General features: G+C 40.5%; 1 protein-coding gene across 1 annotated transcript in view; it reads right to left on the bottom strand.

The window, feature by feature from the left end:
• LOC132126148 (LIM domain and actin-binding protein 1-like) overlaps positions 1–24,987 on the bottom strand; it is a 66,040-nt gene extending 41,053 nt beyond the window's left edge. Inside the window, exons 1-2 of the mRNA XM_059537244.1 lie at positions 24,831–24,987; positions 6,026–6,149 (exon numbers count right to left, since the gene is read on the bottom strand). Of these exons, the coding sequence (XP_059393227.1) occupies positions 6,026–6,147 (122 nt within the window). The 5' untranslated portion in view covers positions 6,148–6,149; positions 24,831–24,987. The remainder of the gene's footprint in view (positions 1–6,025; positions 6,150–24,830) is intronic.
• Between the last annotated feature and the right edge of the window lie 1,846 nt (positions 24,988–26,833).

The following is a 26,833-nucleotide window of genomic DNA, read 5'->3' on the forward strand; positions in this document are numbered from 1 at the left end:
CCAGACTGAAATTCCTAAGGGGGAGGGGGGGGGGGGGGGGGGGCTTTGAACCTCTGGTCTCCACAGAAATCTTTGTCAAGAGAATGGCAAAGAAACTGTATTTTCTACATATATATGGACAAAAATGAACTCAAAAGGACTTATAAATGAATATCAGTCCATCGCTTCACTCCATATTCATTTATGTGTAACCCACACATTTGACTATCATGTTATAATCACTTATTGTGTATGTCTTTTAATAACTATGGGATTCCTTGAGGATACCAGTGTTGGGAAGGTTACTTTGAAAATGTAATAGGTTACAGATTACAAGTTACCCTGTTTAAAATGTAATAGTAGTGTAACTTTTTCAATTACTTTATTAAAGTAATGTAACTAATTACTTTTGAGTACTTTTTGATTACTTTTCTAAATTTGTGAAAATTAAAGAATAATAAATAAAAGCATATACATCAACATAAATACAGTTATCTAATAAGCATGTGACGTATTCTTTGTACTAAACTCCTGAAACATTGGTGTTTTTTTTTAACTGCTGTCTCTTTGTATATGATTATAGTTTTCTCAAAATAAGTAAAATGCACATGAAGTGACACAGAGCAGTTCTAGAAATTATGTTTATGTGCTCGTGTACTCCTATATTGAGGCGGCAGAGGTTGAAAACACTGCGAGCTTCAGTAGGCCTATGTGTAGTAAATGAAACCATGTCTTTGCCATTCATTTACAGGAAGGGCGGACTGGGAAAAAAATTCAAGAAACACCACCTAGTCTAGTCAAACTTTATTTCTTTTCTTTTTCGTTTGAGAGTTTCGTGTTCTGAGTTAAGTTTTGTAACGTCGAGTTCAACTTCAACCAGCTACACACAACTCTGCATCTTCAGCCAACACCCAACCACCGGCTTCCCAAGACGTCACTTCAACGACTACTGAACTTCCAGCCAATCAGCGACAACAAAGGGACACCTTTACTTAGGCAATGTACCTTCAGACATTTGTACTGGTGTATGTAATATAATTTTAACCTCATTGAGGAACTCAATGCGATGGTTAATTAAGTGATTGATGGTTGTTCATGTCTATGCAATTTAACGTATTGCTGTAAACTTGGGATTCCACATTTCCATTCTCTTAAACTCATCTTTCCCTAACTTTCGATCTTCCTGCAACTTGTGTGAATGTGTGCGTGCGTGCGTTTGTGTGTTAGATTAGTTTATATGTCTTAGATTTATCTAATAAAGCCTTATTCATATTGAAAAGAGAAGTATCTTGTGTTTTGTGCTTACAAGTTAATGTCTTAAACTGCCGATCTTGTTACTGTGCTAATTGATAGTGTTTTCACTATACTTTGTATATTAATATCCAGCGCAGATTTGATGTTAAACAGCTCGTTCAGTGAATCGCAGGGCGTCTCAGTGATCATCCATGAAACAGTGATTCTGTTCAAATTCCCTTTAAAATCTTAAATGATTCCCTTTGAGCTAAATTGACCCGTTTCCCTTACATTGAAGTTATTAAGTCAGTTTAGTGTATTAACTATTTAATCATACATTTATAAATGAAATAGGAAGTTTGTCTATTTTAACCATTTCCCAGTCCTTTGGCTGTTATTTTATACACAATTTTTATAGGCTTCACATTAAAATGAGAAAAATCATGCATGGGCTGACCATTTTTGACAAAAAAATCAGTTCTGTATAGGATGATTATTTTTATTTAACCTTAAAATTACATAGACTTAATTTGATTTAAAAATCACCTGCTGTAGCACACTGAAAAAAGTGTAATGATTCACATCTATATTTTTTAACTTGAGACAATAGTTATTTATTTTTCATTGAATCAAGTAAAAAAATATAGATGTGAATCATTACCATAATTTTTTTTTTAATTGGATGAATAAAACACTTTGCATCTTTGTTTTATTCGCACCAACATTATTTGATTTTAACATTTTGGAATAATGTATTTATATAGCATACTTTTATTTAGTCTCACTGGTAAAGACCTTTTTTAAATTTAAAACCAAATTTAAAAACTAAAATACTGAATGCTGATTAAGAAACCTCTTATTGAATGTGTGTTGATTGTGTTATTTGGATTGTAGAACTATGCAGTTGTTGCCTTTAATATCTCATAGTTACAGTTAATCTTTATATTTAAGGCCAGTTCTCTGTAGTTTCAACCCAATTCAAAAACAAAGGCTAAAGGCTGATGTCTGTACCATCTATGTTTGTATTGAATGTAGGCTACTTACTGTGCAGTTACTGCAGTTAATTTCAAATGGTTACGGTTATTGTTTTCAATAGCCAAAAGCCAGTTTGGCCTATTAAATACCAAATAAACATCTTGTTTATGCATACTTTCCTTCTTTCTTATTTGTTGCTTAAAGTAAAAAAAAAAAAAAAGGAAATCGGTATCGGAATCGGTCAGTTTGCTTGTAAAAAAATTCTGTATCGGAATCGGCCATGAAAAATCATGATCATGCATCCCTACCAAAAACCAGAGGGTGCTCTCCAAATATGCCTATATGGAAATGCCTATAGCGGTAGCTGGATAAATAGAAGATTTAACTGCTTTCATTGATTCAGTGTGACTAATAAACACAGGACTGTGACAATATATATTTTGCCCTTTTATTTTCATTATAATAAAGTATATTTATAATGCAATGCCTTTATCATTGCTTAAAACACGTTGCGTACCTTTTTCAGTCGCGTATGCACTTCCTTCTGTTCTGTACTGAAATTAGTTCACCTGTTTTGAATCTTCGGATTTTTCGAGTCATTCGTTCATCACGTGACAACCCCATACTTAACCAATGCAGTTTGAGCCAGAAATTTTTATTACCTTTGTTACTATATTCAGTGTTATAGAGAATAACCATCATGACAGAAATTCACACATTTATAAACTGTAAGAAATAAAAAGCTAAAATTTGAGATCAGAAACGTATCATGTAACTGTAAGAGTAAATAATAATGATAATAATAACTATGCACCCATTTGTAAGGAAATTAATTTCTCGTGACAAAAGAATGAAAGATGAAATAATCAATTCTCTTTCAGTCTCAGACATCATATGTTTAGCTTATGGGGCTGTCATGTGATGAACAAACGACTCAAACCCGAGGACTTGAAAGGTGAAATAATCAATTCTCTTTCTGGCTCAGACAGCATAGAATTAGTTTATTGAGCTGTCCCGTGATGAAGGAATGACTCAAACCCGAAGACTCGAAAGATGAACTAATCAATTCTCTTTTTGGCTCAGAGTGCATTGGTTAAGTTTATTGGGCTATCACGGGATAAAGGAACAATTCAAACCAGAAGATTTGTCAGATAAGAGGTGAGGTGGGCTAATCATAAGCTAAAGACCCAGGTGTGACGAGTGGGGCGGGGCCGAGGGACATGGGAGCGAGGCCGGTGGAGTGATTGGAGATGAACTACACCTGTTCGACCCGCCGGTCTCGAGGCCCATGGAGGAGATGGAAGGATATAAAACTGGAGCGACGACAGTGAAGGACGAGAGAGGACCAGGCCTGGGCGTTATTTTAGTTGTGTTTTGGTTTTTATTTGCGCGCACCAGTCGTCCGTGAGGGGCTGGTGCGCTGTTTTGTGTTTATTTTGCTTTATTAAAATGTTGTTTGATTGTCCGCCGGTTCCCGCCTCCTTCTTCCCGATGATTAGCAAGGTTTAATTCATTACAGTGGTGCCGAAGCCCGGGAGAAGGAGGGACGCGCTGCTGAAGATCCCTCGCTGCTGTGGTGAATCCGCAGTGCCAACGAGCAGGCGAGGAGTGTGCCGCCATGGACGCTCGAGGCGGTGGGCTGGAGCGAGTTGCCGGGGAAGGGCGAGGTCCCTGCTCCTCCCACGATAGGGAGGGGCGGCTGCCGTCCGTGAGGGAGCGGAGGAGTCTGCGCCGTTCGCATCTGCCGGAACAGGGAGGAGCAGGGAACGGGGGACTCCTGCCGGCTGCCCAAAACCGGAGGAGCCGTCGCCGTCCACCGGGCGGCGGAGGAGTGTCGTGCCGTCCGCCGAGGGCCGTCCAGTGCCACCGCCAGGCACCGCGGAGGAGATCGCCCAGCTGGTGGAGGGCCGAGCAGTGGTGCGTCTGGGAACCGGATTTTTATTTTTATTTTTTTCTCTCCCCTCTCTCGTCTCTGTCGCTCCTCCTTCCATCTCCTTTTCTCTCACCTCACCTGTCCTACCCCCAGGTTCCCGCAGGTCCCCGTGAGCGCCGTCTCGGGAGTACCCCCCGGCCTGCGAGGGGCGATGGGGGTATGTGACGAGTGGGGCGGGGCCGAGGGACATGGGAGCGAGGCCGGTGGAGTGATTGGAGATGAACTACACCTGTTCGACACCAGGTAAATAATGAATTAATCTTTTCGGTTTCTTATAACATTATAGTTTTGTATTGTTTATAGCGTGATCAACGTTTGCATAAGTAGTAGATGTGTTAAGGAAGTAACATGTAACATTTTAATTACATTTTGCTAAAACAAACGAAATGACTCGAAAAAAGATTTGTTCGTTTTGCTGAACGAGACTCAAAAGTCAGAGTTTGTAAAATGACCCTAACTGTAATTTAAATTTATGCATTTAGCAGACGCTTTTATCCAAAGCAACTTACAGTGCATTCAGGCTATGAATTTTTACCTATCATGTGTTCCCGGGAATCGAACCCCCAACCTTGCGCTTGATAGTGCAATGCTCTACCAGTTGAGCTACAGGAAGTTCCCATGACGATTTCTTTGAATTCCTAATCGTGCAATAAAACCATCTGTAATTGTTTTTTTTTTTTTCATAACTTTTCACTGAACTACGGCTCTGTGTAGTAAATGCTGCTTCACCTGAATGCACTTGATGATGATATACTGCTGATTACAGAACGCATTTGCTGACAAAATGAGCATGGCAATTACATCCAATTAATCATGCAGCCCTACTGTGTGACCATCAAAAATGCAGACATCCCAACCTGCAAAAGGTAATTTCAGGGAGGTACCCCCCCCCCAAAAAAAGGGAAGGAAATAGATCTCAGCTGTAGTCACCTTCTCAGTGAGACTTTGCCTATCTGAATGGGAGAACTGATATATATTGGAGCAGCCTTCCCTGCGCTTAGCCTCCCTAACATGTTGTGGTCCCTAAAAGATATAAAAGCATAAAATATTATTTCTATAAGCTATAGGCCTATGTAATTATTCGTTAACTATGTTTAAATATGTAGATTACTTTTATTATTTATATAATCTGCTTATACAATTTATGTAAACTGCATTTATTTATTTTCCATTGCAACTTTAAACAGGTCTAAGGAGTTTGTTGTTTTCATGTAGCCTTGGCAACTAGCCTGAATAATATGCAGATGAAATGAAACTTGTCAACTCACCTCAACATGCCTTTTGCAATCATATAACCCCCCATGGGCAATGCTTGAGCAAGACTGTCATTATGTTTGACACCTATAAGACAGGGGTACACTTTCGTGTAGTCTGCCGTAAAATGTGTCTTATACTTTTTTTTTGTTTTGTGGCACTCTCCCTCTGCCATGGTGCTCCTGTTTCTAGATAGACATAACTGATTAATTTTGTTCAGGCCTCGGGAGTAGAGATAAAAGCCCGCCCACACTGACAATTGATTGGTTGATTTGCAGAAACAGGCCAATCAGGATGCTCTCTGTCTTACATGCGATTCGCACACACGCACATTAGCACACACACGCAAGGTCTCTCGCTCCCTCTCCCTCTCTGCTGTGCGTGCGCTACACGGTTTGAAACACAGTATCTGTTTCGCATGCACGCTTTTGCTCGCTCTGTCTAGATTCCGGGAGATTTTAACTAATTTGCGGGTCTCAGGGAGCCGCTTTCAATATGCGGGAGACTCCCGGAACTTCCGGGAGACTTGGGATGTCTGAAAATGCACATGACCATCAAAATTTTCTTTACAAATAAAGGCCTTTTTTTTCTTTTACCATAGCCATGTGATAAGCACTGATAATATGAAGAGAAAAAGTGATTATCACTTACTTGGAAAAGCGCTCAGTGATGGCATTGTTCTTGCCACGGCTCCCAACCAATGAGATCTCTTTGGCTGTGATCCGTAAAGACTGTGAAGCCCACTGTTTCCTGCTAAATGGCCCCACATCCATCTCTGTCAAAAAGAAAATCAAATATGAAACACAAAACAGTTATTCGAATAGCAAACATATAAAAGGTAACATTTAGAAATTTGAAAATGTTGTTCAATCAGGACCACTTCCGTCAAGTATATTTATGACAATTATATTGCATACAGTTAGTGTTGGCGGTATGGTTATGTTCTGGGCAACACTCAAAATGCCTGTCCATGCAGCCATGCTTGGACAGAGTTGGGAGAGCAGCAAGACAAACCCTCCTGGGGTACAGAATAGAACCATAATATGCATACATAATTACAATCCACAATTACATGAGTTGTAAACGAAACGAGATAGAGATTGATTCCAACAAAGTCACTGTATAGAAATAGCAAAGTTAGATCGATTTACAGGTTCAGTTGGTGGATTTGCGGTTGGAGGAGGGAGTTAATTGCAAGCAGCGATGTGTTGGAAGAGACGCTGAAGAATGGGAATTTAAATAGACCACATGTGATATGTGTCAACACTGGATTGGTACCTGTCGGGAACAGCTGACTGTCAGCTGATGCAAGCTTGACTAATGTGGCCTGACTGAACTTATGCGATGCTGAATTTGTGTACAACAAACATTCTAATTAATAGAATACACAATACCTAACGTTCTAATGAATGAACAGTGTTTTAATATTTAAAATATGTGACAACTTGCCCCATGACACTCTTGCTCTAAGAACACAGTTCAATGTTTTCATTAAAACCGAACTAAAGTATGTAGCTGACCTACTAATGTAAAATTCCCCAGATGTGTCACCCTACATCATTATATAATGCACTTTTTGAGGGAACAACCATTTGTATTCATGTCTGAAACCTTACTAGACATAATCAGTTGCATTCATTCAAATAACAAGTGTACAGACATTGTACTGTACATTCAATGACTAGAAAATAATCATTATGTACTGTGAGTGTCTTGTTGAATGATTTCCCATATTTCCCTTTGTGTACTGTGGTTCTATGACAAAGGATGACTTAAGCCAAGCCAAGCTCAGAATTTTAAGCTGAATTAAAATGCAGTATCTCAATTGCATCTCAAGATGTATTCTATGTCCTCCTCTCAATACCCAAATTCCTGAACTCACTATTGACGAGCCCTGGCAGCGGAAGGATGCCTCTCATCAGTGCTTCCCATGCGGCCATCCAGTGATCTCAAAGAGCATTTCATAAGAGCAAATGTCCATGCTTGCCATTTTTTCAAATGTTGCATCATGAGTTTGGCTCATGTGGCAAAGGTCCCGCATGCTTCACTCTGCCTGCAGCACCTCAATTCACCATTTTATACATGAGGATCAGTGCCCCTTAAATGCAGCACATGGCTTGAACTCTGTCGGCCAGTGCGCAGGCAATCGGCAAGGCCATGGCCAACCTGGTGGTGCTGGAGTGACACCTTTGGTTGGACTTAACAGAGATCAAGGACACTGACAAGGTCACCTTCCTCAACTTATACAACTGTTCCTACCCTTCCTGTTCAGTACGCACCCAAGCAAATTACTGCTGTGATTGTTGACCCACATACTCTTCTCATTACTGCAATATGTAATTTCCCCACTTCTATGGGGTGACCTGCCACTTGAAAGACTCAGACTACTTGCCACCCAGCTTTAGGCTTGGTAAGCGATCCCTGGTGTATCAAGTTGGATTCTGTAGGCTATAGATATAATGGGGTTACTTGCTCCAGTTCACTCGCAGACCCCTAACTTCAGATGTATTATTCGAACTAATGTGAGGTACAATGATTTGGTTCTCTGAGCCAAAGTGCAACATCTGCTTGCAAAAGTGGCCATAGAGGTAGGTCCCCTAGCAAACAGTGAGCAAGGCTTTTACAGCTGTTACTTTCTCATTCCCAAGAAAGATGGCAGGTTCATCCTCGATTTCAGACACCCGAACAGTGCAGTGATGAAATGCCAGTTCAGGATTTTGACTTTGAAACAGATCCCTGCACAGATATGCCATGGGGAATGGTTTTCATTGGTGGCTCTAGATTATAGAAGATGCTTTAATTCACATTCAGTTAGCCCCACATCACAGACCATTCATGAGATTCACATTCAATATATAGTCCTGCCCTTTGGACTGTCTCTGGCCCCAGGCACTTTTATGAAGTGCGTGGATCTCTTTCCTCTCTTTTCCTCGCAAACTTCTCTCTCACAGGTCACTGATGCTCAGCCACCTGGAGCAGCTTGGGATTAAAAAAATCAATTTAGTCAAGAGCTCTCTGTCTTCCTGGGGACAGTTACCAGCTCAGCCCAGATGCAGCCCTGAACTATGCTGAAAAGTTCACTAACAATTCAGTGGCCAACAGCATCAGATTCAGGATGTCTCACACATACCCCCCTGCCTCCTCTGTGATTCTGGTGGGCCTGCTTTACATGTGGCCCCTTCCATTGTGCCTGGGACAACTTTGCTTCAAGGTAACCCACCGCTGTGGTTCTTTGGAAGGCATTTCACCTGTTTCAGACAGGCTTCCCATTGGGACTGAGCTCCAGAAGGAAGGTTGCCATGACAGATGCATCCAAGTGTAGAAGGGCTCTTGGTCCAGCCTGGAGCAATGTCCTAACATAAACTTCTCGAGATGATGACATATTTTCTAGCCCTAAAAACTTTTTCATGTGCCAGGCAGACTGAACCAAGAAGTGGAAAAGAAGAAAACTGCCTCTCTCAAGCATGGGGCATGATCCTTCATTTTTGGCTCCTTCTTGGGAGTCTTTACAGCTGTCTGTAAGGTTGATTAATAATATTTTGGAGGCTAAAATACCTAAAAAATACCTCTTTACCATCAAGTGGTTACTAATTTCTAACTAGTATACCACATGGTTGCTGCACACTGGTGGTGGTTGAGGAGACCCCCCCCCCTTCTATGTAAAGAACTATTTAAATGCACTATTTAAATGTAAGTTATTATTATTATTATTATTGTTATTATTATTATTATTATTATTATTATGCCATCCATGTTAGTTTGGGCCTTCAAACCAAGACACAGCTATCTGTCTAAAGTGCTCTACACTCTGTCCAGAGCACAAGTCATCACCCTTTTAGCTCTTCCCAACCAAAGGTAATTTACTTTGCCTGGTTCAGGCTCTTAGAATATAAGTAGGGTGCTCTAGCCACTTCTGGCATTCAGAGCAGCTCTAATATGAGGGCCCACTCCACCAGAGGAATGGCTTTCTCCTGAGCATGGTCCAGTGGAGTTTCTGTAGGTGACATTTGCGCAGCTGCCAGGATGGCTTCTCAACATTGCTTATAACATGACACTATTGAATGTGTTTCCTATAAGCATATCAATGGGAGAGACCTGGTTACTGAAATAATCTTGGTTCCCAGAGATAAGTGAACCAGCATTTTGTAGGCTGCTGTGCTATAAGGTTGCATGTGAGTTGATGACAGTCGCTATCATTTGAACAATTCTGATGAAATGCATCTACACCGGCGTGAAAAAATCAGGCTTCAGTATCAGAGTAAACATGAGTTTCCCCATAAGCATCAGTGATGCGCGGGTTGATCCGAAATGAGCAGGCGCCTGTGGTCACCCGTGCTTACCCACGGTTACGAGTTAACCAAAAATATTTTTAATGATATTCGGGTTGCGGTCGGTCGAGTCGTTTGAAATAAAGATGCCAATTAAACCTTTGTAATTTATATAGTACTAGACACAATTTTGAAATACATAGGGTACACTTTATTGGGTGAATAACTGGTGCAATTATAGAGTGACCACCTGTCCCACTTTACGTTGTACTGTACAGCAATTTTACCCTTTGTCCCGCCTCACGCAAATTCAGCATCTGTCCCGCTTTTTCATTCGACCCTGCCTAATAAATACACGGATACTTCCATAGGTGTAGTGTTAACTTAAGTCCACCAGTTCAGAGGACAGCAATAAAAGAGTTCAATCAAACTGTTGACTGGTGCACGAATGCCTCCTCAAGATTGTCAACAATCTCAAATAGGAGTGCGTGCACGCTGTTAGGTCAGGTTAAGCAGTCATGGCCAGTGTGGCCACGAAGAATGCACTTTTAATAGCAAATGGACTACAAAATATTCTTGGTTAAGACCTGTAGATGGCGAAGCAGAGAGAGCTTTTTGCATTTTATGCAAAAGCAGTTTTTCTATGGGACTTGGTGGAGAATACGACGTGAAGCGACATGGTGCATGTGAGTACCACAGAAAAAAAGCACATCATCAAGAAACATGCAGATCAGTGCAATCATTTTTCAATAAACCAAATGACCCACAGGCTGACAAACTTTTGGCAGCAGAAGTGACGAGCATTTATCATGCTGTACATCACACACATTCATATTGCTCTACCGACTGCAGTAACAAGTTTGCCCCAGTAATTTTTCCAGATTCTGAAATAGCTAAGAAAAAAGCTGTAGAAACTTCGGGTGATATTTTGGATCAGGTAGTGCCTTAATCTTTTAGTCGGAGGGTTTAAAAAGAAATATAGGCAATATATTACAGAAAGCTTGAAATGTCTACTTTTAAACGAAAATATTCAAATCAAATTAAATAGGCTACTCTCTGATTATGTAATCCATATGAAATGTGCATTTGAAGCATTTCAAACATCTGAAGTGTCTGAAGCTGTATAAATGTTTACATTACAGTTTTATTACTGAATTTTAAACAGAGCAAAGATTGAAAACAGAACACCTAAAAGAGCAAAGTTTGTCTTTATATGTTGAGAAAGCCTAGTTTATAAGTTCTGATTAGATGTTTTAAAAGATTTGACATCTAAAGGTTAATAGGACTTAAGTACAGAGGGGTTTGTTGACCAGGGTAGAAGAACAGACAGGATGCATTAACTGTTTTTCAAATTCAAATTTATTTGAATTACAATTCAGAAAATTAGATCTACTCTAAAGACTGTGACAATGTTTACATGTGCCAAATATAGACACACACGGACAAACAAACATATATACTGATAGCTAACATTACAAGTCTGATTAGCTCCTGTGTTTGCATTCATGTGTTTGTGAGCATGCATCTATCTGTGTATAATTTTGTCTAGAGTTGGAGGAGGAAGCATACATTTATTTCATACTTTTGTTTTTAATGTGTGATGTGATGCATTAAAAAAGTGAGACTTGTGTCAGGGACCCAGCCCATACATACAGCACACTTACCCTGTGCACTGTGCAGGCCTTGTCTAATAGGGCTTGGGCGTCGTGACGTCATTACTTGGCGTGGCCGCCATGGCCTCCTTCATTGCTACTCGGACTACTGCGCAGTGTTAAGACGTACACCCTCTCAGCCGTGTGTCTTAATTTGATTAATTAAAAATCTATTTCAACCATGGTCAACCGTTGCTGTACTGTGGTGTGTAATAGCGCAACACATAATCACCATGGGGAAAAAAATGAGAATGGATTAACTTTCCACCGCTTTCCTGCTTGGAGGCGCGACCACGGAGACCATAACATCTGAATATTTACTTTATATAGCTTAAGTCAACATTGAACATAAGGGACATTTCCCTGGTTACTCATCCAAAATACGGGAAAATTTTAACATTCATCTTTCTGTTGTTATCCCTCTGCTGACATCAAAAAATCGTTAACGTTAAGCTAGTTGTGAAGCTAGGTCTGACATGATTTTGCTTACAGATTGGCATGAAATCGTTCTCTCACAACAACCATGCTATCTTAAAAAGCCCAACACCACGCTAAGTTTCACTGGAAGGGCAAGGGGGTAGCAACAGGACAACAGTACATAGACTGACAGGTCCGATGGAAGGGCTAACGGGATATTTTAGAGGAAAATACTAAAACGGGAAGACAGCGGGAAAAGAGCTCAAATACGTGAGAACCCTGGAAAAAAAACGGGAGGGTTGACAGCTACTAACTACACTTTTTAAACACATAGTCAAAGACAAAGTACATGTGTGAATGGTTGTTAGAACTAATGGTTACTAAATTAGCAGCTAGGTGGACCGCAGCTCACCTTTGTCCGGATCACTGTACTGTTTTTTTTTTATGATCTGCAGCTCCTAAACCCATCTGTTTGTGAACCACACATGAGACTCCAATGACTTGTAGCATCAGAACTGTTCTGAAGTGTAGGCGCTCACAAAACAAACAAGGTAGGCGAAGATATCTGTAATGCAAAAGTGCGGCAGCAAGTCGTCGTCGGTGCTCCACTCTTTGTTGGAAATTTCATATGGATCCAAAACGTTAATAGTGCCGATTTTGTCTACATACCGGTCCGTTGCATCCCTATTTAGCACATCCCTGTAAATCCCACAACCTTTTCGCGATTTTAACATCTTTTTTCTTTCTCCCAACTCTGCTTCTTCTCGTCCGACTTGCTGTATTTTTACATTCGTGAGGCCATCAACATGGCCGCCACGTCCCAGAATGCAATGCAACGCCCAAGCCCTATAAGCAATATAAGCACCTGCATAGGACCCCCCGTGGCCACCAGGGGGACCCCGTGTCAGGAGTTCAGACAGCAATCAAAAGGCGAGATGATTGTGGAGATGGCAACAGCAGACCTGGGGCCCATTCTTCGTACGTTGCTTATTACATCCGAGATCAAATGACACATCAAAGATGATATCATCGCGCTAATCAGGATCTGGCTAATTAGGTTCCTCGAACGCACCTGTTGTTGATGTTTAGTATGGCTGGATTAAGTTATCTGAGATAATTGTGCATTCATGGTTTGGTTTAAAAGGGGTTATGTATCAATACTCAAAACCACGATCAGCAGTGCAGCAATTGGCTGACGACAAGGTAATGACATCATATAATTAAAAATTATACCTGACGGATAACTTGACAAATTTCTGTACTTTTATAAGTGTAACTGTACTTTTTGTACGTTTTAATATTTTTACATAATTCCCAATTATTTAGTAATAATAGCTGTGCAGTCTTTACATTTTTATTTCAATGTAGCAATTAGCTATTCATTTAATTTTATATTTGGACAGATTTGTTACGTGACAGCATTAATGAAAGTTTCTTATGTGTCAAGATCATGTTATCTACATCTCCTGCGCTCATCACGCCAATCTTATAATAGCAGTCATCACTCTAAATTATGCACGACTCTATTAACTGTATAGCATGTGTGTAAGACTCTAATACAATTATGAAGTAATAATTTTATGACGAATAAATATTTCAGTGAGTAAAACTGTCTGTCTACAGTAGGCTGTTATGGACTACACAGCATTTGTATATGATTCTTAAATACCGTCACTATATATATATATATATATATATATATATATATATATGGATGAGTGAGTCGATCGCGCGGCCGACAAGGAGTGTGTTTTGTTTGCATGAATGTTTTGCCCTCCCTCCCTGATTAGTTTGGTCTACTCCATTGCGTATCTTGAAACACTCCCCCTTTCACGTCATATAATTTATAGAGAGAGAGGAACAGCTTTATCTGGCACAGCGAATTTCTCTCTGTATACTGAGCAGAAGGCTGCTGTATACGTTCACTTAAAACATAACCGACCGTGTTTACAAGAATACTTGCAGAGACAATTATTTTGAGATAATTGTGTGTGTATGTGTTCATTCAGAAGTTACGATAAGCTCCGAACGTGCGCGAATTGTTTAAAACGCTTGAATCTGCAAGATTTAGAAACAAGTGCAAATGATCTTCTGAAGCTTTTTAAATCTTGTATTTTGGTGCCTGTGACCCATCTTATTAATTTGTCAATTACACAGGCAGTCGCTCCCTTGAGTTGGAAGGTTGCAAATGTCATACCAATATACAAATCGGGTGATAAACTAGACCCTGCTAATTATCGACCTATCAGCATACTTCCTATCTTTTCTAAGATAGCAGAGAAGTGGGTCGCCAACTCTATCACTGCACATCTTAATGATTCCAATCCGGGTCTGCACCCTATGCAATTTGGATTTCGATCTCTTCACTCAACTGAAACGGCTATTTGTGTTTTTGTCGAGAAGGTGAAGTTCTATTTAGATAAAAACAGTTATGTTGCTGCTGTTTTTGTTGATCTTAAGCGTGCGTTTGATACTGTGAATCACTTAAAGCTTTTGTCTAGACTGTTAACATTTGGCTTTAGTAATCAAACAGTTAAATGGATACAGTCTTATTTATCGGATAGAAAACAATGTGTGCAAATAAAGAATTGTAAGTCACCCTATCTTCAATATACACAGGGTGTTCCTCAGGGATCAATTTTAGGACCTCTGCTATTTTCATTGTATGTGAATAGTTTGCCCAATGTATGCAAAAATGTTGACACGATTATGTATGCTGATGATACGGTGATTTTTACACATGCCAAAAGTGCTGAGGATGCAGCCCATCAGCTTTCATTCGCTTTAAATGATTTGCAAAAATGGCTGAATGATTCATGCTTGTTGTCACGATTATTAGATGGAGTGCCCATGAACTTCATTAGAGGGCACTCCACTCAGGACCATTCCACCCATCAACCACCAGATGTCACTTGGACACTAGCACCTCTCATACTGTTGCACCACACCCGAACTACATTACCCATGAGTCACTGCATCACAATCACCCTGCCACACCTGCACCTCATTCATCAGCCAATTTCCTTGCCACACCTGCACCTCATTTACACACACACATAAAAGCAGCACACTCACTCTCACTCAATGCGAAGTCTTGTTTAGCCAGTCTGACATTTCCGAGCGTTTTTCCCTGTGTTTGTTATTCCTGTGTTTTGACCTTTGGACTGTGTATTCCGACTCTGATTCTCTGCTGCCTGTCCCGATCTCTGCTTGTTTTTTGTTACGATTCTGGTTATCCCTGACACACCTGACGCCATTCCTGATCTCTGCCTGTATTACCATTCTGTGGAATAAATGCTGCATATGGATCCGAACGCCTCCGACTCCTTGTTACAGAAGACTTCGCCATACCAGGATCCAGCAGCCCGGTATCCCCTTGTCACTGAGGTATCGGTTCCTGTTTCAATGTCAGCATATCCCCAATCCAGCCTAACCACAGATCCAGTTGACCTGCTGTTAGATCTTAAGCAAGGAGATCGATCTATTGAGGACTATGTTCAACAGTTCTGTGAATTGGTTTATCGAGTTCCTCTAGACGATGAAGTCTGGTTTAAGGATTTATTCCGTTTTGGACTCAATGAACCAGTAAAATCATGGTTGCCTAGAGGGGAGTTTAATTGCAGCTTAAGGGACACAATGGACTATGCACTCTTGTTATGTGGTTCTCCTTTCACGGTGGGAGAGGCAGATGACTTTAAAGCCCCAAAACCGCTGCACAAGATGGCCGCCAGCCCAGCGCCGCTGCACAAGATGGCCGCCAGCCCAGCGCCGCTGCACAAGATGGCCGCCAGCCCAACGCCACTGCACAAGATGGCCGCCTCAGTTGAATTTCCAGAGTCAAGTCAGGTCCCCGTCGACTTTCCAGAGTCAGGTCAAGTCTCCACTGACCGTCCAGAACAAGAGTCTAATCAGGTCACTGTTGACCATCCAGAGTCAGGTCAAGTCTTCGCTGACCTTCCAGAGTCAGGGTTAGTTCCTGTTGGCCTTCCAGAGTCGAGTCAGTTGACCGTTGAATTTTCAGAGTCGAGTCAGGTTCCAGTGAACTCTCCAGAGTCGAGTCAGGTTCCAGTGAAGTCTCCAGGTTCCAGTGAAGTCTCCAGAGTCGAGTCAGGTTCCAGTGAAGTCTCCAGAGTCGAGTCAGGTTCCAGTGAAGTCTCCAGAGTCGAGTCAGGTTCCAGTGAAGTCTCCAGAGTCGAGTCAGGTTCCAGTGAAGTCTCCAGAGTCGAGTCAGGTTCCAGTGAAGTCTCCAGAGTCGAGTCAGGTTCCAGTGAAGTCTCCAGAGTCGAGTCAGGTTCCAGTGAACTCTCCAGAGTCGAGTCAGGTTCCAGTGAAGTCTCCAGGTTCCAGTGAAGTCTCCAGAGTCGAGTCAGGTTCCAGTGAAGTCTCCAGAGTCGAGTCAGGTTCCAGTGAAGTCTCCAGAGTCGAGTCAGGTTCCAGTGAAGTCTCCAGAGTCGAGTCAGGTTCCAGTGAAGTCTCCAGAGTCGAGTCAGGTTCCAGTGAAGTCTCCAGAGTCGAGTCAGGTTCCAGTGAAGTCTCCAGAGTCGAGTCAGGTTCCAGTGAAGTCTCCAGAGTCGAGTCAGGTTCCAGTGAACTCTCCAGAGTCGAGTCAGGTTCCAGTGAACTCTCCAGAGTCGAGGCTAGTCACCGTTGACCTTCTGGAATCAGGGCTAGTCACCGTTGACCTTCTGGAATCAGGGCTAGTCACCGTTGACCTTCTGGAATCAGGGCTAGTCACCGTTGACCTTCCGGAATCAGCGCTAGTCACCGTTGACCTTCCGGAATCAGCGCTAGTCACCGTTGACCTTCCGGAATCAGCGCTAGTCACCGTTGATCTTCCGGAATCAGCGCTAGTCACCGTTGACCTTCCGGAATCAGGGCTAGTCACCGTTGACCTTCCGGAATCAGGGCTAGTCACCGTTGACCTTCCGGAATCAGGGCTAGTCACCGTTGACCTTCCGGAATCAGGGCTAGTCACCGTTGACCTTCCGGAATCAGGGCTAGTCACCATGGACTTTCTAGAGCCAGGGCTAGTTACCATGGACTTTCCAGAGCCAAGTCAAGTCACTGGTGATCTTCAAGGACCGAGTCAAGTCACCAACGATCTTCATGAGCAAAGTCAAGTCACCAACGATCTTCATGAGCAAAGTCAAGTCACCAACGATCTTCATGAGCAAAGTCGAGTCACAATTGATCCTCAGGAACCAAGTCGAGTCACCGTTGATCTTCATGAGCAAAGTCAAGTCACCATTGATCTTCATGAGCAAAGTCAAGTCACCATTAACCTCCATGAACTAAGTCAAGTCACAGTTGATCCTCAGGATCCAAGTCAAGTCACCAACAATCTTCATGAGCAAAGTCAAGTCACAGTTGATCCTCAGGAACCAAGTCAAGTCACCAACGATCTTCATGAGCAAAGTCAAGTCATCAATGATCTTCATGAGCAAAGTCAAGTCATCAATGATCTTCATGAGCAAAGTCAAGTCACCATTAACCTCCGTGAACTAAGTCAAGTCACAGTTGATCCTCAGGAACCAAGTCAAGTCACCAACGATCTTCATGGGCACAGTCAAGTCACAGCTGATCTTCATGAACCCAATCAAATCACCACAGATCTACCAGAGCCTCGTCACATCTCAGCCGAACTCCCAGAGCCTCGTCACATCTCAGAGCTCTCGTCCTATCCTGTCACGACCAGGGAGGCCGTCAATGAGCTCTCATTCATTCCGGTCTGGGCTACGGAGACCATCCACCAACTCTCTGTCTGTCCTGTCATGGCCACGGAGGTCCTCCATGAACTAACCGCCTGCCCTGTAATGGCCAAGGAGGCCAGCTACCATCTCATCACGGCCACGGAGGCCGCTATTAACCTGTCAATGTTCTCTGTTTCAGTCCCACCTGAGCAGACTTGCGGTCCGGTGCCATCGACTCCACTGTGGTGGTCCTCTGCTTCGCCCTGGTGGGCTTCTGTCCCGTCTGCTCGGCTGTGGTGGTCCTCTGCTCCGCCCTGGTGGGCTTCTGTCACGTCTGCTCGGCTGTGGTGGTCCTCTGCTCCGCCCTGGTGGGCTTCTGTCCCATCTGCTCGACTGTGGTGGTCCTCTGCACCACCCTGGTGGGCTTCTGTCCCGTCTGCTCGGCTGTGGTGGTCCTCTGCACCGCCCTGGTGGGCTTCTGTCCCGTCTTCTCAGCTGTGGTTGTCCTCTGCTCCGCCCTGGTGGGCTTCTGTCCCATCTTCTCAGCTGTGGTGGTCCTCTACTCCTCCCTGGTGGGCTCCAGCTCCACCTGCTCCACTCTGTTGGGCTGCCACGCCACCTGCTCTGCCTTGGTGGACCCTTGTTCCAGAGTTAGGCCCATGGCGGGCTCCCATTCCCGAGTTAAGCCCATGGCGGGCCCCTGTTTCCTATGCCAGGCCCAGGAGGGGCTCCTGTTTTCCTGAGTTAGGCCCAGGGGGGGCTCCAGTTCCACCTGCTCTGCCCCAGTCCACTGCACTTCCTCATGGACCTGGCCCTCCATCCCTCCCCCTGTTCCGCCTCCGCTCCACCGCCCTCCTAGATTGTTTTGAGCGTCTGGAAGCCGCTCCTTTGGGGGTGGGCTATGTCACGATTATTAGATGGAGTGCCCATGAACTTCATTAGAGGGCACTCCACTCAGGACCATTCCACCCATCAACCACCAGATGTCACTTGGACACTAGCACCTCTCATACTGTTGCACCACACCCGAACTACATTACCCATGAGTCACTGCATCACAATCACCCTGCCACACCTGCACCTCATTCATCAGCCAATTTCCTTGCCACACCTGCACCTCATTTACACACACACATAAAAGCAGCACACTCACTCTCACTCAATGCGAAGTCTTGTTTAGCCAGTCTGACATTTCCGAGCGTTTTTCCCTGTGTTTGTTATTCCTGTGTTTTGACCTTTGGACTGTGTATTCCGACTCTGATTCTCTGCTGCCTGTCCCGATCTCTGCTTGTTTATGGTTACGATTCTGGTTATCCCTGACACACCTGACGCCATTCCTGATCTCTGCCTGTATTACCATTCTGTGGAATAAATGCTGCATATGGATCCGAACGCCTCCGACTCCTTGTTACACTTGTGTCTTAATGTTAAAAAGACTGTATCAATGTTTTTTAGTAAACCTAAAACAACTGTGGCCACAGTAAAAGTTTGCTTGGGTGGACAAGAATTAACTAATGTTGAGGAATTTAGGTATCTGGGAGTTCTGATAGACTCGAAATTATCTTTTAAAAAACATATCAAAAAAGTTGTGAATACTGTAAATGTTAATTTACGAAACTTTAAACAAATTCGTACCTCATTAACGGATACAGCAGCGATTACGTTCTTGCACTCTATGATACTGGCTCATATTGAGTACTGTATCACAAGTTGGTCTTATACGAGTTATGCTGCTATCGGGCCAATTGAGGTATGCTACAAAAGAGCATTGAAAATATTAGACAAGAAACCTTCATCATATCATCATTGTAATATTTTAGATAAATATTAGTTTTTAAATTTTGCTAATTTCAAATTATTTAAATCAGCCTGTTTAATCTATAAAGTTATACATGGTCTGGCGCCTCTACCATTGAGTGATTTTATTAAACAAAAGTCTATCAGTGCTGTCGGGTCTCGAGTGACTAGAGCCAATATGAGAGGTGACTGTGTCTTGGCGTTTAGGCGGACATCCTTTTCACAAAACGCTCTATCATATCAGGGGGTGAGCTTTTGGAATAGTATCCCTCAGTCAGTGAGGGAAAGCACAAGTTTGCCTATTTTTAGGAATCGCTTAAAAGTATGGTTGAGGAACACACAAATATGTGAGCATGTTTAGTAATCATTAATATATATACCAGATGTAAAATAGAGTTAGTGTTTTGTAAAAATAAAGGGGATAGGACTATCAGTGTGATATGGGTTGTGTATTAGGAGTTAGTGTAGCATGGATATAGTGTATTATGGACATGTATGTTGTGATCACTGTTATTGCTCTCTATATATCTCTATATATATCTCTGTATATAGCCTGTGCATAGTGTGTCTGTATGTAGTTATGTGTATTTATGTGTAACATCTACCTTGGGGGTCTGCAGATGGAAATTAGCTTTTGGCTATAATCTGGCATATTCACATTTGTGAAAAATGTTCATTAAAATGTATTGTCCCTTTTGTCTTTTTTTCTACAAATAAAATAATAATAATAATAATAATAAATCAAATACGATCCATTTCACCCCTTCAAGCGAGTGAACAACGCAAATCAAGTTAGGAATTTTACATCACTATTCATGATAGCCCACCGGGCAGAGCGGTGATATGTTTTGGAGCCCGACTGGAAAACACAATAGCCCCGGGACATCTGGCTAGTTATTTTACGAGCCCTGCACCTCAGATCTATCCAATTTGTGAACCATTGGTTTCCACACTGGTTGCGTTCAAAAATATTAATAATTATTTTAAAAGATTGTCTCAAAAGAATCATCTGTTCACGAATCGGATCATGAACTTGTATTACCAAGTCAAAGATTATCTTGAATAAATAAAGACTTCAATATACAGAGTATACAGTTTGGGGATGTTAACCAATAGGGCAACTGATCCTCCTTGAAAAAAAAACAAAAAAAAACCTGCGTGCAGCAGCTGCCCTATTGGTTAAAATCCCCAAACTGTATACTTAAATATTAAATTAATAAATTACATCAAAACAGGGGCGGATGCGTTATGGTGTGGTGGGCTGCTGTGGGCCAGAAAGTCCAGGGCCACTTTTTGGTCCCAGTCCGCCCCTGGCACAAGCTAAAGCCATCATTGGGTGGATTACAAACTCATAGCCAGACCAACAAGGACAGTAGTTATTAACAGTGAGACACAGAGGACTTTGACTTGAGAGGTGAGACCTTTGGAGTGAACATTTGAGTAAACTTTACGCTACATATCGACACAGATTTAAAACACACATCATAAAGTAAAACTATAAAAAGCTACTTGCTGAATGATATAGTTTCAAGATAGTAAAAATTAGAAAACAGGATTAATGCATATAAAAAATTGAATATGTGCATGCAAAAATTGTTGTTGTTGTTATTTATCATTATTACACGGCTCTATGGAATACTTGATTCTGATTGGTCAGTCGCGACATTCCAAGGTATGTTATCTAGGGCCGGCCCACGGCATAGGCGGTATAGGCAAATGCTAAGGGCGACACTCATCCACAGGGGCGCCAGAATGAGTGAACGAGTGATTTTTTTTTTTTTTTTTTTTTTACATATTTTTTTTAATAATAGGCTACTATTTAAAAACCATTAATTCCAAATACTACCAAATAAAGCAAAAAAAAAAAAAAAAAGTCCGGCTCTTCAATCTTCCCCCGCCCATCGAGTGCTTGAAGTGCGTCAGAAACAGAGCGCGCACGATCAGTTGTTGGTAATTTGTTGTGTAGCGTGCCCGACGCCGCATCCAATGTAGACAGCACTGCTTTTGTTAACACACAGCTCGTAGAAACGGCCCTGGCAGCTCGCGCCAGTTCTAGACACGGTGAAAGTTTCCTGATTGTGACAGAAGGCCGAATTTACATGACACATTATAAATGAGCATAGTCTGCGATAGATACAGTGCCAAAAAGAAGAGAAGAGGATAAAGACAGAGGTAAAGAGATGTAGTGAAAGAACAATTTATTGCATACGAGTAAGATACTATAATTTCATGGCAGTTATTTTTACCTTAAACTTAATGTTAGCAGTTGTTCTGAGTTCTGAGTCCCCAGACTGTGATTTTGTACAATCATGTCAGTTTTAAGACGCATTTTTTATTATCACTTTTTTATTAATGTTTTACTCTACAGTTGTGCAGTTTTGGGGGGATACAGTACAGGCCAAAAGTTTGGAAATGTTACTATTTTTAATGTTTTTGAAAGAAGTTTCTTCTGCTCACCAAGCCTGCATTTATTTGATCAAAAATACAGAAAAAAATGTAATATTGTGATATGTTATTACAATTTAAAATAATTTGTTTTCAATTTATTATACTTTGAATTATCATTTATTTCTGTGATGCAAAGCTGAATTTTCAGCATCATTACTCCATTCTTCAGTGTCACATGTGACATCCGGTCTATCACATGATCCTTTAGAAATCATTCTAATATGATGATTTATTATGAGTGTTGGAAACAGTTCTGCTGTAATGTGTGTGTCATGAACACAATGACAGGGTGAAATGGGCTGTGATGCATGGGGCGCCAGGTAAAATCTTGCCTAGGGCAGCAAATTGGTCAGGGCCGGCCCTGATGTTATCCCTGGATAACAACCTGTAAAAGCTAATAACACAGCAGTCGGCGCTGTACTCTTGCTTGAACTATTTTTTTTTTCTTGGTGGAAGCTTTGCGTTTGTTTAGCTAATAAAATACTAAAACTTGATTTAAAATGGTGTACAATTGTTTAATTATATCATCCTGGTATCGTGGACTAGCTCTCGTTTTATACAAACCCAGCTGCTGCCATTTTGCTACAATTATTTTGTACGCTGTAATGGATTATAAGAGAACTAACAAACTGGTAAGGTGTCAAAAATTTTTCCTCTTAATTATTTTATTGCCTTAATTATTTTGTGGTGAAATGTTATGTAATACGTGGTTTGCCTGCACTGTTTGCCTTAAATATCCGTTTAGTTTGATTTCGCAGCTGCTTTCTTCACGGAAACTTTGCATTCAAATATTTCAACTCAAATCAATATTTCGCGTCTAATTATTTATGTGGCAAGTAGCCATGTAATAAGCCACTTTGTGTCGGGGTCCTGATCACCCTGTCGGGGTTTATTCTGCGAGAACAACTGCCTGGATGTACATTATCCCTTCCTTATTATATTTATTATACTAACATGAAAGTGATTTATCCAATTTACCTTTCATATACACAGTGTCCTAATATTCTGTAGTTTGCACTTTTTCTGTGGGATTTTATGTCTGACTTTCCTGGCTTCAAAGCAGTGAAAATATTTTCCAGTCTCACTCACTTACTTGCCCAGTCTAAAGCAATGGCCAATAAAAGACATCAAATAAAAGTCTACAATTTGGCAAATAATGAACAGTGAATAACAATATCCTCACAAAATTATAATGGGGGAGGGGTGATTTAGTAAACAGATTGGATTATTATCAAATAATCAAATAATATCAAATAATAATTCAATTGAGAATGATAAACAGATTCATCACAACTTTTAAAAGGAAATGATGGATTACTTTTTGTCTACTTCATATTTTGCATATCAGATGACACATTTCCTTTAGTACTGCAAATAATGACCTTTGATCGTACACTTTGATAAACTTCCTTAGCAATGATTGACATAACCACAGCAAAGAACTAAAAACTGAATCATCAAAAACACAACAACCTGAATACCAGTATATGATGTCATATGCATCAAATAGTAACCAGGATGGAGCAAACAAAATATTCCGATGCTCCCAAAAATACAAAAACCATCAGCTGTCCGTGATTAGGAATAAATAATGCACAAAGACATATCTTTTGAAAGGTTACTGGTCCAGTGCTATTGTACTTTTTTTTTTTTCTTCTCAGAGAGTGTCCAAATAACTCCTCCAGACAGTGCAAGTGTTGCCATTAATAGACTTAAAAGGTTAGTTTAGGGATTAAAGTGATCATTACACTTAGAATATGGATATTTTTCTAACAAAAATGCATCGATTAACTACAGGAGGACTTTGTTCACCCCCCTGAGCTGTGTGAGACAGTTTTTATAAAGGATGTGTGCTTTTTATTTAACTTATTTTGGACTGAAGCACTGCAACACCCGCTGAGTGGCATCAAACCACTTGAAAGATTAAAAACAATTATTAATATAACTCTGACTGGTACAAAGAAGAAAGTCATATAGATCTAGGATGACTTGGATCCTGGATTAGAATGGCTAATTTTAATTTTTTGGGTGAACTAACCCTTTAATGTTTCATGTATATACAGTACATGTACATGATAAATTTATGTACAGTACATACATGCTATTAATGTTGTATTTTATCTCTTTAATCTCTTCTGAAGAAGCCCAATCACTTTACATGTTTACGTATTTTAATTAAGTACAGTTAGGCTTCCATTTTTACCATATTTAATGTATGTGTATGTATATATATTGATCATTGTTTATATATAAATAAAAGTCTAAATTAAATCTGCTCATCAATTTTTTTTCTTTGGAAGACTTGGATTAAACGACTTGGTTCAAATGGATTATATTTAGCTACTATGTATTTTATATGCACAAAAGGTTTGTGTTAATTAAATGTATGATCGGAAAAGATGAGAGAATATTTTAAAATAGAAATATCTTATTTATTTTTTATCTTAATCTTAATAGTCATATGCTTTTGGAATAGTAATACGGTAAGTAAACGTTGACAGGTTTTTCATATTTGGGTGAATTATAAGATTATTAAACAATCAAAAATTATTAAAATTTATACTGGAATATGAACCTGAATGCACAAAAAACATCTAGCCAACACAAATAGAAATTCTAAACCATACATTTATGACTTTTGATTAAAATACCAATAATAATTAAAGTAAAAATAAATAAATGTCTATAATAAAACAAAAGTGTTTTAGCACTTGGCAGGTGAAAGAATGTGAAAGTGGAATAATCTTTATAAGATTAATATGACGTCATATTTTTTGCTTAATTAAATATAGTAACTAACTAAATAAAAAAAAAATCTAAACTGTATTCATAAAACAATGGATTATTATTATTATTTTTTTTTTTTGCATGTTAGTCTATCAAGTTTTGTGACATTCAACAACACTAAGATATGACATGTCACAAAGACTTCCTTCTTCCTAGAAAGGTCTGGTAGTCAAACTGGATCTTCAGCCAACTGGTGAGCACCGGCAGACAAAACAGCTTTTTAACTCCCTTTTCAAACACTACTGTACATTTTACATTTACGTCTGACAAATGCAGTGTTTAAAACAAAAGTATAATCTCATTAATTTGTCAATTTAACAGCTGCCTCTTTTGTCAATGAAAAACACATTTTAGATGATCATCTACATTCATCACACATCAATGAATACAGACCCACCTCTATAATTCAAATGTAGTCCCTCCTGTCTTCAAAGGTTTTGGACATTAATGTCTTTTCTCAATCTAGCCAACAAGTTTCGATTATGAATACTCACTACAGACTTTCAGTGTGTCACCTGATTCTAGAGAAAACTATGTGATATCTGACACTCCTTGTGCTTGTGCAGGAGTTTGTCCCATGTGACTTTACAAGGGGTGGAGTCTGGAGAAAGGTCCACCAGTAATGATGGAGCTGTTATCATGTGACAATATGCACCAGTGCACCCAGGCATTGCATGTCACCTGGCAGGTGTGTTTTGAATGGGTGTGTGTGTGCACTTGTATTATTCCTGGAGTATCTACTTTCTTTGCAAATGAGGTAACTGAACAAGTCAAGTCAAACAGTAACGGAGATGACTTTCTATATGTAAAGTGTAAGCTTTCAACTGAGGGTTGAAATGCACTGTGGCATTTTGCTTTTGTTGCTTTCAATTCAATACATTAAGCTTACCAAGAAAAAAGACCAATACACAAATCCATGTTTCAGTACAGTATTCATTGCCTTTTCCCTTCCTTTTATTGTAAAAGCAGGACCTCAAAAACCTTTAATTAGAGTGTTAAAAAAAAACATGTCAAACAAAAAATGTCATGGGCTACACACACACACACACACAGCAACTAAATATGACTGTCACTACTGTACTGAGTGCTTAATTGTGTTCTGTTCCGAGACACTAGAAATTTCACAGAGGTACTTAACTCACTTCCAGGTTTTCACTTCCAGTCCTGGTGTATCAATGCTCTGCACATTTTGTATGTCTCTCTTATCTGACACTCTTGGTTAAGTTCATGGATTTCACTCCTAATGAGCTGATGATCTGAATCAGGTGTGTTACATAAGAAAGTTTTAAAAACAGAACCTCAGTACTGTGCATGTGTCTCAGGCCATCTGTCAGGGATGGACACTTATGAATATGTAATTCCCTGCTGGTTAATTAAAGATGAAGTTTGAGGAATAATCTGATGTAAAGTAACAAAATTTGGTCCTACTTTATATTACGTATCTTATGTGTAAATTATGTGTCAATTTAGGGACAGGTCTGGTGGTCTGGTTAGGTTTAAAGGATAGAGGTAGAATGAACAGTGTAATTACAGATGTAACTGTCACACCTTCAGGTCTGTATAGTTTTGGACAGGTATTGTTAATGTTTGCGTCTACGTGTGTTACTAACCTTCCTGTATGTTGGATTTATCGTTGTGTGGATTTATTAAAGACTGTTAAACCTTCTTCATCATCTTCTTGCGTGTTCATCGACAACAGTAAACCATGACAGAATATCTGACCACTACAATGAAAACATTGGACGAGCACACCAGTCCCACTCCTGACCCAGAGATGGCTCCTCCCTCCATCATTCCCCTGGAATCTAGTCATCCTTCTCCCGGTCATCCTTCCACCTCCAGAACCTCCTCCTGCCTGTCTGTTCCAGACCTTCACCATTCCTTTTAGCCATCCCTCTATGAGATTGCACCTACAAAAGGGTAAAAAAATTAATTAATCTGAACTCTGCAAATATATCCTTCGTGTTATGAGAGAACTGGTGAAATAAACTAATGCTACAATATTCCATGCATCTCTACGGTAAATGAATCCAGGGGGATATGATGTGCTTATCAGGGCAGTTAGTGATAACAGTCACTGAACAATCCTGGTATGTTTCTTTTGGTTCTTGTCCTTCTCTATTTACCAAAATTATTTAAATTCAGAGCAAGATTCATTCATAATAATTTTACAGGTGATACAGTATATAAAAAAATGAAAATGTAACTTATTTGGCTTGGTATACTTAGTATACTTATTTATATAAATATATATATATATATATATATATATAAATATATATATATGTCATTTCCTGTTGCCAGCAGGCGGCGCTATACTTATTATTGAATATTGGCCTTTAGTTGTGTTCAGGCCAGTACTCTTATAAAACGTGATGTTTGGGTCAGATTGGGAATTGT

This window comes from Carassius carassius, chromosome 44 (genome assembly GCF_963082965.1).
Source record: "Carassius carassius chromosome 44, fCarCar2.1, whole genome shotgun sequence".
Taxonomy (NCBI): Eukaryota; Metazoa; Chordata; class Actinopteri; order Cypriniformes; family Cyprinidae; genus Carassius; species Carassius carassius.